The following is a 13,666-nucleotide window of genomic DNA, read 5'->3' as shown; positions in this document are numbered from 1 at the left end:
TAGTTTTGCTTCCTGGCAGAGCAATCCTTCCCTGCTGTTGCCCTGATGGCCCTGTATATTACTCTATTTAAAGTACCCATCCAACTCTCTTTCGCTACCCTTGTGTTTGTGAATTGCAATCATAATTACAGTAAAACTTCAATGATCCACTGTCCATTTGGAAATCCTGATGGCTCGGCATCTGGCTCACCAGGTGATCTTTGCCAAGCTCTCTTCCCACTCCTCAAGGCCCTGGTTCCCAAGCTCCATTGAAACTCACTGGGGCCCTGGTTCCCATGTTTCCTTTGAACTTGCCTAGTTCACTGGAGAATTTGTTATATTATCTAACATGTAAGAAAAGTGATTTAAAATTGTGTGATATCTAATAGTGCAGAAAATCAGCCAGAACACCACCATCAAAGTTCTGAGCTTGCCAGGTTCATAGAATCATTGAAATGTACAGCACAGAAACAGCCACGTGAAACATGATGCCTATTTACGTTAGTCCCATTTGCCTGCATTAGGCCCGTATCCCTCTGCTCCTCTCCTATCCAAATGCCTTTTAAATGTTGTAATAGTATCTGCCTCCAACTTCTCCTCTGGCAGCTGTTAACCAAATATTCACCAACCTCTGTGTGAAAATCTTACTCCTCAGACATCCTGTTTACTCCTCGGATTATTGGAGTTTTCCTACACTCTGAATAAAATTCTCACATCCCCCTAAGTTCCTTTTACCCCAAATTTTGAATCTGTTCCCCTCAGTCCTTGAACCATCTGCAACTTCTTAATCTATCAGTTATGATTTTGTATATCTTTATCAAATCTCCTCTCAAGATTCATTGCTCCATGTAGAACATGCCCAGCTCCTCCTGTGTAGCACTCAACTGCAATCCTTTCAGCCCCCGAAAATTCAATTCACTGTGTATTTAAAAGTCAAATTCTGTTGATGTGTAATAATAGATGTTCACTGCAGCCTGCACACTGACTTTGTTACTTAGAAATAAATTTAAATCTGACATAAGATCCAAGAATAGCTGTACATCAGGTAATAAACTGGAGGGGGGGGGGGGAAGCAAGAACTAAACTAGATAAAATTTCAGCAAATCATTGAAAACAACTAGGAGATTAGTGTCACATATTTTTAAAAATATTACACCTTAGAATGGAGAAAAGTTAAACCATGTGGAGAGAGAAAATTAACTGAATAGATAGAAAATGAGCTAAAAGTTCCATGGGTAGCAGAGAGTAGAAATAAGAGTTATTCAAATGGAAAGAAATAGAAAGTAATATTCCATACGATTGGTGCTGAGGCCACTGATATTTTTCATGTATATCAATGATCTGAATTTATGAACAAGCAATTCAACATTAAAATTAATCAGGTGATACCAGATTGGGAAGTACGGCTAATTCAAGGGACATTGCAACATAATACATGGGGAAAACTTCAGAATGGGTGGTTAAGAGGCAGCTTCAACTGAGGTAAATGTGATAGACTTCAGCAAGAAAATCAAATATTACTGACATCCTTCAGAGTATGAGGAATTAAATGATGCAGGGTGCAAAAATGGGAAACAGATGAACAAATCATTAGAAGCAGTAAAATAATTAAAATGCTGACTGAGCATTTGTTTACGTTGCTAGGTACAGAACTAAGAGCAGTGAACACTTGCTAATTATTCTAACGAAGGATCTCCAGCCTCAAACATTGACACTGCTTCTCTTCCCACAGATGCAGCCTGACCTGCTGAGCATTTCCAGCATTTTCTGTTTTTGTTTTAGATTTCCAGCATCTGCAGTTTTTTTTTGAATTTCACAAACACTTGTTAAGCATTGGTCACGAATCAGGCTACATTTGGCCTTTGCCAGCACCAATCATATAATGGATACAAAGCACTGGGAACGTTTCAGAATAGGCTTCCTAAGAATGGTACAAGAACCGTGAGATTACAGCTATTAGAAAAGGATAAGGTGGTTGGGATTTCTTTTTACAAAGGAAATTATTTGCAAGTTTTGAAGATTCAGAATATGGGCATGGTAGATCTTCACATGGGAGAAACCAAAGTTAACATTCATAAATAAAAGATAGTTATTAATAAATACAGTGGGGAAATGAAGAGAGAGAATAGAATTTGCTACTTAAGGAAGTTACTAAGACTTGTTTTTCAAAAGGAAATTAGATGAGAATAGCAGAGAAATAAACAAAGGCTGCTAAAGTAAGGGGAGTGGGATAGGAGCAGGCTATTGGGGAGAATGAATACTGCTGGTTGGTGTAAATGGCCTGTCTCTGCTGTACCTTCTCTGTAACATGACCAGAATTTGGAGCAGACATTTTACAGCAGAGATCCTGAAAAGCAAGAACAGATGCTTCACTTGCGTACCAGATCCCAGCTGAGGACCTAGTGCAGGATCTCCCTTGTTAATTTATCTGCTTAGTCCTCTCACTTAAGCCAATAGTCTTTCAGTGGCAGGTGGAATCTCTGCCGTCACCATACCATTCGGTAAGTGTTGTCATTGCTTCTAGTGAGCTCATCAGGAATTTGCTGGAAAATATTCAGGGATTTACATTTTTTACAAATATTGTTTCTTTTGTTGTGTAGTGGAGTGGCTGTTGGAATCTATACTACAAACTCGCCTGAAGCCTGTCACTATGTAGCAAATGACAGCGAAGCAAATGTCTTGGTCGTAGAGAACAACAAGCAACTGCAGAAGATCTTGCAGGTCTGTTGGCTCACCTTCAAATCATTTAGAGGATCCAGAGTCAAGTCTTTTAAATATTTAACAACTCAATTACTCAATTTTGTAAGCATTGGTTTAATACATTGGCAAGGCTAAAGGAGATGGCTCTGTGCAATTTGCTCAGAGCTGTTTGTATTGACATTTTATTATATATCGGTTGTGATAGTTTGCTGTCAGGCATCATTTATTGAGGTATAGCATGTCCCACAGTCAGATTGCAGGCATCAAAACGTGCACCACCTGGGTGGGACTGGTGTGGGGGCATGCAGCAGGATTAAAAACATGATCTATTAAGCATGAGCATCATTCAGGCTAAAAGCCATCCATCCCTGGAGATGGGGACCTGGAGAATCATCAATGGTGCAATTTCCACTCACTTCCCACTGGATTATTTAAGGCTGACATCAACAGTGCTCATCAAACTCTGGGTGGAATAGAAGGGATTTGCTGCAGTGTCTAACGTGCCCCAGTGATCATAGCAACCTTCACAATGACTGATTTATTCATTCTGGTCAACTCTGTGTATTCTGTGAACATGTAAGAGCTACTTTGACTTCTGGACCTTTAGTTATGTTTTTGGATCCATCTTTCCTTGTGTCCCTCTTGAGCTCCTTCATTGTGTTTGGTTGGTGTCTTTGCATCTTGTTATTGCCACTCTGGGCTGTTGGACCTCGTCTGCGTTTATTGAATGTTGCAATTCGGCAACAGCCCGTTTAGACTATCAAGTTCATACCAGCACTTCTCTAATTTTCCACTTGCTCCTTGCATCCTTTAATACTCTTTTTTTTTTGTCCCCCATAAATTATATTCCCTTTCATGGGACTGCTTCCTTGGCAGTTGGTAAAGATTCTTTTGTAATCCTCTGCAATTCCTTCTATAACCTGCCTTTGTATCCTCCCATTTTGTCAACCGAATGAATGATTATCTTCCATTGTTTTAATTATTTACTGGGATGAATTCAATGCATCCTTTAAGTGCTTTTATTCTAAAATTTTACATAGAAAATTTGAGGCTTTAATCTCTCAATGGAACAGCATCACTTGCGCAATTTATTTGTGCATTTCTTTCTATTTTTTTGCTTCTGTGTAATATTTAACTCTTTATTTACAGATTCAGGATCAGCTGCCACACCTAAAAGCAATTGTGCAATACAAGGAAGAACTGAAAGAGAAAAGACCAAATCTTTACACGGTAGGTATTACCAAGAGCCAGACTAACAATCGTAAAGAAAATGGTGGTACACAAAATTTTGGATAAGAAGGTTACTGATGTACTGAGAAAGCTGAAGGATGCCTTGATCTCACCAGCTGGGTGATTTTTAAGGAGGGATGCTTAAAGTATCCTTATGAATTGGTCGTATTCTTGCCAAAACCTTTAAGAATGCGTCAGAAAAAGGATGGTGACTGAGGATTGGAAAGTAGTTAACATGAAGTCGGTCTTTACAGAGAGCACAAGAATACCCCAGAAATGTCACTGGGCTCACGAACTGCTGTGGACAAGTTATAGGGAGGGATACTGAACTGTCTGGATGGATACAGCATTGTAAGAGGAAGTAGGTTTAGATCTGCAAAGATTGTTCAATCACAAAGAATCATTCTCAAGAAATGTAATTGTATTTGAATTTCAGAAGTATCTCTGATATGCTTTTATTCTTTGCACCTCACAAAGTGGTCAGAGTTCATGCAGCTTGGGAAGGATGTGCCCGATTCACAACTGGATGAGATCATTGCCTCCCAAAAACCCAATCAATGCTGTACACTCATCTATACTTCAGGGACCACTGGAAAGCCAAAGGGGGTCATGTTGAGCCACGATAATGTAAGTGTTGTTCTGTTAAAGCAATGTGTCCTTATTTAACATCGAGTTTATTTTACAGCTTTATAACCTGTTAAAGTATATGTACTGATTTTCCATTATATGAATAAAATTAAGATTGTGATTCAGGCCAAAATGATCAGGAGGATAAGTTTGCCTTTGATGTCCAACACTAAGTGTGTGTGGAAGTATCAGCTGCTGATTTCACTTGCCACTAAGTCGATTGACTTGACTTTTCCAGCAAAGTCAGTGGAACTACACATGCAGTTATATTGACTTTGCTGGGACCAGATGCATGGAGGTGAGTACAACAGGCAGCGGATACCCCCCACATGCCTAGCACAAGCAGCTAAAACATAATTGGACTCCCAATATACAGTACCTGTCACTCGCTGTCATCAGCTTCTGTTTGACCGAGTGAGCTATCTCTTCCTACATTTCAGAGTGTCAGTTGTAGAACTGCCTGAGCAAGAAAGAAAAACCACCTTGCTGACTCAACAAAGTTAAATTTATTGAATCAATCAGCTAGAATTGTAAATTGAAACCATGTGAACTATAAGGTTTTGCTACTTGTTTTAACTACTAATAATCAGTTTATCTATACCTCTATTTTTATGTCTCTCAGTTTTGTTGCATTTGTTAAACACTAAGCAGGGCTGTAACATTTGTATTCTTTTTAATGGTGTTGAGTCAGGGCTCCTAAGTTGTTGCTGTAGGGCCTGTACAATATTACTCACACTGAAGCAAGGGAACATCACCACCAACTCACACCCTTTCAGATGTAGATGTTTAATCACTATTCATTCATCATTCCTGAGTCAAAAATTCATGCTTTCTCTGACCCCACAAAATTATGAGGGAGAGAAGCAGGAGTAAGCCATTTGGCCCCCACTTCCTGTTGTACCGTTCAATAAGATCGTGGCTCTCTCCCTTCTTTCTGGGGGAACTGTTGTAGAATCAATGGAGTTTTGAACGGTTAAGCTACAATTGACCATATCAGAGACTGTGTGCTGCAGTGCTGAGAACCTGGTGGGAAACCCTGCCTTCTGCTGGCTCTCTCACAGTCGTGAGTCACCCATGGCTCGGTGTGAGAGGCTGCCTGTGAGACCTAATGTTGGATGAAACGGGACCCAACATCGCTGAGGTGTGGCGCTCGGAGCTAATCCGGGTCGGCAGGGTGAGGGTGCTGGGGAGTGGTAGCTCCTGTTCCATGTGGTCTCAATCTGCCCAGATCCTACACTCTCCTGTCACCTCCTGTTGGATGTGATGGCAGCTGTTGTCACCCCCTTGTTCACCTACACAAGCTCAAAAACCCAGCTGTCACCACTGTAGAGAAATCTCTGGGCTGGGATGACTGAAGGACAGCTTTTAATTTTCTTTACTTGTTCATTTTTTTGCAATTGGGATGCCACTTGTAAGGCCAGCATTTATTCTCCAACTCTGCTTGACCCTGAGAAGGTAGTGGTGAGCCACCTTCTGAATCCAGCACGTTCCTTTTAGTGCAGGTACTCCCATTGGGTAGAGCGTTTCAGTACTTAGTCCCGGCAGTGACGAAGGATTGGCAGTACATTTCCAGTCCAGGATGATGTGCAGCTTAGAAGGGAACCTGTAGGTGATGGTGTTCCCATGCATCTGTTGATGTGCTGGAGGTTCTGATTCTGGGAGGTGCTACCAGTGGACAGTGCATAGAACAGTACAGCACAGTATGAGTCCTTCAGCTCACAATGTTGTGCCAACCTATATAAACCTTATCCCCATTCTATCTATCCCCCTCTCCACTTCACCACCCATAACCCTCTCTTTTTTTTTCATCCATGTGCCTATCTAATAGTCTCTTAAATGACCCTGTCGTATCGGCCCCTACCACCAACCCCGGCAGTGCATTCCAGGCACCTGCCACTCTCTGTGTAAATAAAAACATACCTATCTCCCCTGAACTTTCCTCCACGCACCATAAACTGGTGACCTCTAGTATTGGTCATTGCCACCCTGGGAAAAAGATGCTGTCTGTCCACTCTGTTTATACCTCTCATAATCTTATATACCTCTATCAAGTCTCCTCTCATCCTCTGTCACTCCAAAGAGAAAAACCCTAACTCGCTCAATCTTTCCTCATAAGACGTGCTCTACAACCCAGGCAGCATCTTTGTAAATCTCCTCTGCACCCTCTCCAAAGCTTCCACATCCTTCCTTCCTATAATGTAGTGACCAGAACTGAACACAATATTCCAAATGTGGTCTAACCAGAGTCTGAAAGAGCTGCAACATTACCTCTTGGCTCTTGAACTCAATCCCCGAGCTAATGAAGGCCAACACACCATACACCTTCTTAACTGCACTATCAACTTTGTGGCAACTTTGAGGGATCTATGTACTTGGACCCTAAGATCTCTCTGTTCCTCCACACTGCTAAGAATCCTGCCATTAACCATGTACTCTGCCTTCAAGTTCATTCTTCCAAAGTATATCACTTCATGCTTCTCCGGGTTGAACTCCATCTGCCACTTCTCTGCCCAGCTCTGCATCCTGTCTAAATCCCGTTACAACCTACAACAACCTTCTTCACTATCTGCTACACCACCAACCTTCGTGTCATCTGCAGACTTACCAACTTACCCAAATCATTTATAAAAATCACAAAGAGCAGGGGTCCCAGAACAGATCCCTGCAGAACACCACTAGTCACCAAGGCCTTCTCATGTCCCCTTCTAGCTCTCCTAAGTCCCTTCTTGATCTCCTTCCTGGCTACCTTGTAACTCTCAAGAGCCCTATCTGATGTTTGCTTCCTAAACCTTAAATATGCTTCCTCCTTCCTCTCTACTAAATCTTCCACTGCTCTTGTCAACCATGGTTCCTTCAGCCTACCATCCTTTCCCTGTCTCAGTGGGACAAACCTATCTAGAACCCCATGTAAGTAGTCCCTAAACAACCTGCTGGGGAGGGGTGGCATTGCTTATCAGGGATAATATCACAGCTGTAGGAAGGGAGGACATCATAGAAGGATTGTCTATTGAGTCAGTGTGGGTGGAAATCAGAAACAGGAAGGGAGCAATCACTCTATTGGGAGTATTCTATAGGCCCCCAAAATGACATTGGGACACTGAGGAGCAGATAAATAGGCATATTTTTGGAAAGGTGCAAAAATAACAGGGTTGTTGCCGACTAGAGGAGAGGTCATGCTGGATCTGGTATTAGGCAATGAATCTGGTCAGGTGAAAGACCTCTCAGTGGGGGAGCACTTCGGGATAGTGACCACAACTTCCTGACCTTTACCATAGCCATGGACAAAGATAAGAACAGACATTGTGGGAAAATCATGCAGGTTTGTTTGTACCGGATACTCAAACTTCCTGAGCACTGGAGCTCCACTCAGTCAGGCAAGTAGAGGGAATTCCATCACATTCCTAACCTGAGTCTATCTTTGGGGTGTCTGGAGGTGAGTTACTGCAGCAGTTCAAGAAGGTGTCTCATAACCACCTTCTCAACAGCAGTTCAGATGTGCATTATGTGCTGGCCTTGCCAGTGGTGGCCCAATCCTATAAATTAACTGTTTAAAAAAAAATAACTCTACCTCATTTTTTTAATATCTACAGTTAACGTGGACAGCTAATGCAGCAGGAAACGTGGTGAATCTTCGACCAGCCAATGAGAGTCAGGAATCTATTATCAGCTATCTTCCACTTAGTCATATTGCTGCACAGATGATCGATATCTGGCTGTCCATAAAGTTTGGAGGAACCACTTATTTTGCACAACCTGATGCATTGAAGGTAACAAAAAAATGAACAGTGTGAAATATGTTTATATCAATTCAGTGTTTCACATTTACTGTATGTTGCTTTGTCGGCTGCTGACCACCAGGGGAATGGGTTGGTATCCATTGTTCTGCACAATCTGAAGCAATGGAGTTCTCTAATCTTTTCACAGGAGGAAGAAAGCAGAAAGTTTTCCAGTTGTGGGGTGTTTTTTTGTATCAATCTCTGGTGGTCAGGTTGTGAACAGTTGCGAGCAGTGACAACTCGGCTTCTATTGTAGCAAAAAATCCTAATGTGTTTATCTGGCATGCAATCAGGAAAAACAATGACTAAGCTAAATGGGGAATATTAGGAAAGGTACTAAAAACATAATCAAAGCAATGGATTTAGAGAAAGCTGTTATAAGAAAGGAGAATGATTTTTGGGAAGGATATTGCGGAATCTGGAGCTCTACATAATTGCGTGCAGTTTCTAGTGTGTGATTTTAAGTCCAGAATTGAAATTGTTGCTAGAATTGGATGAGATTACAGAGATAGAAAGGTCTTTTATTACTCAGAGTTCATAGTTGTAGAAACAGTAATGGTTTAGGAGTTGGTTGGAAGGATGGTGCAAATAATGGATAATAATTGGATATGGGAACAGAGTGAATTTAGCAGATTGCGGAGAAGACTGGCAGCGTGGACTGATTAAACCAAATTGTCTCTTCTGGATTTATTTGACATTCAAAACATTACCTCAGAATGCAAAATGTCACCTTTTTTAAAATTCAAAAATTTTCTCAAATAATGTGACATGCAAATGTGAGGATAAAAATATTGACCGGCAGAATGGATTTGAAGTGGGTGTTGTTATAAATTGCTGTGGGGAAATGAAGTTGCTGGGTCTCTGTTTAAACAGCACATTAGTGAAAATTGAGACCCCTCCTCCCTGTCACCATTTCTTCACGTAAAATGATGGAGTCCTGGGATAAGCCTTGTCGCAACCATGCAAATGAAAATCAAATGCATCTAATGTGCAAAGCAGTGAAGTAATTTGAAAATAAACTTCTTTACATGCAACTTGACCATGGATACTGGTCTGGTTTGGATAAAACTGGTCCATACTGGTTTGGATAAAAGAATAATACTGCACACATCTAAAGAGGAGGCCATTTGGCCAATTGTGCACGTGAGACTCCCAATTTCCTAGTTCTATGTTATGACTTTTCAAGTGCTCATCTGTGTGCTTTTTAAAACTGATGAGGATTTCTATCTCCACCTTCCCCTCTGTCAGTGAATTCCTGGCATCACACTTACTGGGATTGGATCCATTGCTTCCCTATTGCACACTTGGAGAGATTGGGAGATCAATCTATTCCAGAAGTAATTACTTGTATCTTGGTGGATCTTCTCACACACTTTCCCATGCATCACCTGCTCTGTTACCTCATCCCTTTCCACAATCCAAGGACTTCATTTGCACTCTTCCAATCTGGTGTATTGCACCAGTACTCGGGGTGTCGTCTCCTCCAGACTGGGAAAACCAAATGCAGATTGGGTGACTGCAGAGTACCTTCATTCAGTCAGCAGCAGTGACACTGAGTTTCCTGTCTCATTAATTTTCCATCCCACTCCTGTTCTGACTTATCTGTCTGTGCCTCCTGCACTGTTCCAACAAGGCCTAGTGTAAGCTCGGAAAGCAACAGCTCTTCTGTATGGGTGCATGGCAGCCTTCCAGCTTCGATGTTGAACTAAACCATTTCAGATCATCTTTTTCTATTTCTATCAGAGCTGATAAGATAGGGTATCTTTATTAGTCACATGTACATCGAAACACAGTGAAATGTATCTTTTGCGTAGAGTGTTCTGGGGGCAGCCTGCAAGTGTCATCACGCTTCCGGCGCCAACGTAGCATGCCCACGACTTACTAACCTGCACCCGGAGGAAACCCACATAGACACGGGGAGAATGTACAAACTCCTTACAGACAGTGGCTGGAATTGAACCTGGGTTGCTGGCACTGTAAAGCATTATTGCTGACTACTACACTACCGTGCCTGCTGTACGCTACCATGACCAGTTCTGCTGTGAGGTTATCCATCTGCAACATTAACTCGTTTTTTTTCTCTCTCTGCAGATGCTGACTGATCTGCTGGGCATTTTCCTTTTAGAGTCCCATTTCATCTGGAGGTCTGATTTTTATAGCTTTCAGTTGGCTTGGTGCAATTATGCTCTGCTAGTGGAACAGGAGATGGAATGAGTTCTAGCAGTAACAATTCTTTCTGTAGCAGGGTTCAGAATGTCTGAGGTTTAATCCACTTGGACAGATCACAAGACAAAGGAGCAGAAGTAGGCCATTTGGCCCATCGAGTCTGCTCCGCCACTTCACCATGAGCTAAACTATTCTCCCATCTAGCCCCAGTTCCCGGCTTTTTCCCCATATCCCTTGATACCCTGACTAATTAGATACCTATCAATCTCCGCCTTAAACACCCCCAATGATCGGGCCTCCACAGCTGTACATGGCAACAAATTCCATAAATCCACGACCCTCTGGCTAAAGAAATTTCTCCACATCTCTGTTCTAAATGGATACCCTCTAATTCTAAGACTGCTCTCTTGTCGTGGACTCACCCACTATGGGAAACAAGTTAGCCACATCTACTCTGTCCAATCCTTTCAACATTTGAAATGTTTCTAATGAGGTTCCCTCTCATTCTTCTGTACTCCAATGAATACAGTCCAAGAACCGACAAATGCTCCTCATGTGTCAGCCCTTTCAGATTGTTTTGTCAGACTAACTTGGCCTTAAGGAAACATGAAGCTTGTTATGTGTTAGAAAGCACGGAGCTTCAACTTGGAGTCAACAGGAAAGAATGAGTGAAGTACATAAACCCAAGGATTCCTCTAGGGGTGACTGAAAACAGCTTTGACCAAAGCTAAGTAAACCCTTAAGGATGTGCAAGTGTTGGAACTGTGGGAGGAAATATGACTTCCACAGGGGAGAATTGTATCCTGCTTTTGGTAAAACGTGTGTGCGGAAGGAGCAGTCATTTTGCAATTGCATTGAAGAAGGATCATCCATACGTTAGCAGCCAGAACAATTGATGAGGAATCAGAAATAACAGCATTTGTTCTCACTGAGGTCGGTGTTTATGGTTTGAGTGATTAATCTGTTGCAGTTAGAACATAGAACAGAATAGGAACAGGCCCTTTGACCCATGGTGTCTGTACCGAACACTATGCTAAATTAAACTAAATCTCATCTGCCTGCACCTGATCCATATCCCTCCATTTCTTGCATATTCATGTGTGTAAAAGCCTCTTAAATGCCACTATTGTATCTGCTTCCACCACCATCCCTGGCAGCCAATTCCAGACACCACTCTCGGTGTAAAAATACTTGCCCCACATGTCTCCTTTAAACTTATCCCTCTCAATTAAACGCCTGTCCTCTGGTATTTGACATTTCTACTCTGGGGGGCGAAAAGGATTCTATCTCTATCAATGCCAATCGTAATTTTATAAACTTCTGTCATGCATTTAGTGGAATAACATCCACCAGAGTTATGATACATACATAATCCAGTTACCCAGAGGTATTTAAATATCACAAGTATCAGGTGTTTTGTGATGGAATTGTACATCTTAAAGCAGGTTAACACATTAGGCTTGATGGAAAAAGTTTATCCAGTGCAACATGCAAATAAGAGATTTAGTTTAATTAGGCATCGTGTTTGCCCAGACATCCTGGTCTGAGGGACTTGCTCTTGTGCTGTACTGTTCAATGTTCTCTGTATGTCATAGGGTGCCAGTGGCTTCAAGAGAAAAAAATTAATCGATACTGGATAGTTTGGTCAGATAAGATACAGTAAAACTCTGCTAATCGGGCATTTTGTTGTTTGGAAATCCGATGGCTTGACATCTGGTTCACTCATTAGTACACTAAGCCCTCATTATCCACATACTTGCAAGGTGGGCTGTGTATTACTGGGAGTAACTGCTGAAGCATACAATCTGAAACTTGCCAGGCCCTGATTCCCGCAGTCTTTAAATTCACTGGGTTCACTGGAAACATTTATTATACTATGTGTAACATGTAAAAGAAGTGAAATAAGACTGTGTTGGGGTATTAATAGGAGCAGCATCCAATAATCTGGAAAATCTGCTAGTCAGACACACCCTAATCCTGGATGTGGCAGATTTATCAGAGTTTTACTGCATTCTGGTTCTGGTGATACCTGCTTGAATCGGTTCAGTAGTAGCAGTAACAAAGACGAATAGATCACTGAGTATGTATTTGGATTCTAAATATTTGAATAAAACTGTTAAAAGAGCCCATGCAAATGAGGAACAATGTAGCTGCCTGCTTCCAGGCTGTATTTTGATGTTTTTTATGATTCCAAATGTTCGACGTGCATTCTGGCACACTGGTTTAGATAAGCAGCCTTCATCATTATTTGACTACTTTTACATACTCTTTGGGCAGTACCGCTGAAATGTATTCTGTTGAGGGACCACTCTGTGCCAGACAGTTTCCAAAGGGTAATGTGTTTATGATGGAAGGACTTCAGGGAATGGAAGCTGTTCCTGCTGGAAGAAGCTGGTCCAGTCAATGATATGCATTTAGCTGCATTGTTGGCTGGAATCTTGGGCAAAGAAATAGATGGGTAGTGTTTGCCAAATTCACTTTCCCATGCAACCCCATCCCAGACTGCAGTGGAGACCCTGGGAAAAGCCATGGTCTCACTCAGCCAAAGGCATCCAACCACTCAGCAGTTTAGTTACAACAACAAAAAAATCTGGGCAGAGCCAGACTGCTAAATTGCAGGGCGTTCCTAGTGATACAAAGACCCAGAGATTCTCCCAACAGCATGGCAGAGGACGACCCTCGCTGATGAGGAGGTGGTCAGAAGGAGGCTGGCTCGGGGTTCAGTCAGACGCTCTACCAATCTGGCTAACTTCCCATTAGGTTTGAAAGTACCAGTAGATACTCCTGTATCTGCTGGAAATATTTGTTCCAGGTCTTGTTGTTCCAGAAAGTTCTCGGCCCTACATCTGTGAAGCATGTTAAATAAAGCAATCTGTAAAATGCTTGTTCCCCTTACTTTAATTGGTGTTTTATTTATTTTGCTTTGACTAATGCTAAATTTCTCTTTATAACAAATCCCAATTCACTCATAATTAGAGAGAAGTAATGTGTAAGATGTTGATCCATTTCAGCTGCAGTTTCTTTGTTTTCTGAAATGTTGCAGTTGTCTTTTATCAATCTGCTCAAATGCATTTAGAAAATTGGCTCTAGGGGCCATTCCACCATCCCTGGCAATCCAGTTACGTCTAACAGTTTAACTTTTAATTATTGAAGTGAAAATAGCTCCTGTCCCTCCCTCTGACCTCGCC

General features: G+C 41.8%; 1 protein-coding gene across 1 annotated transcript in view; it reads left to right on the top strand.

Annotated features, from left to right (window-relative positions):
* acsbg2 (acyl-CoA synthetase bubblegum family member 2) overlaps window positions 1–13,666 on the top strand; it is a 50,499-nt gene that overhangs the window by 25,020 nt on the left and 11,813 nt on the right. Inside the window, exons 5-8 of the mRNA XM_052037540.1 lie at window positions 2,580–2,700; window positions 3,829–3,909; window positions 4,387–4,536; window positions 8,127–8,303. Of these exons, the coding sequence (XP_051893500.1) occupies window positions 2,580–2,700; window positions 3,829–3,909; window positions 4,387–4,536; window positions 8,127–8,303 (529 nt within the window). The remainder of the gene's footprint in view (window positions 1–2,579; window positions 2,701–3,828; window positions 3,910–4,386; window positions 4,537–8,126; window positions 8,304–13,666) is intronic.

The sequence above is a fragment of the Pristis pectinata genome, chromosome 24, assembly GCF_009764475.1.
Source record: "Pristis pectinata isolate sPriPec2 chromosome 24, sPriPec2.1.pri, whole genome shotgun sequence".
Lineage (NCBI taxonomy): Eukaryota > Metazoa > Chordata > Chondrichthyes > Rhinopristiformes > Pristidae > Pristis > Pristis pectinata.
Note: the sequence above shows the minus strand (reverse complement) of the source record. Positions and strands in the feature narration are given on the sequence as shown.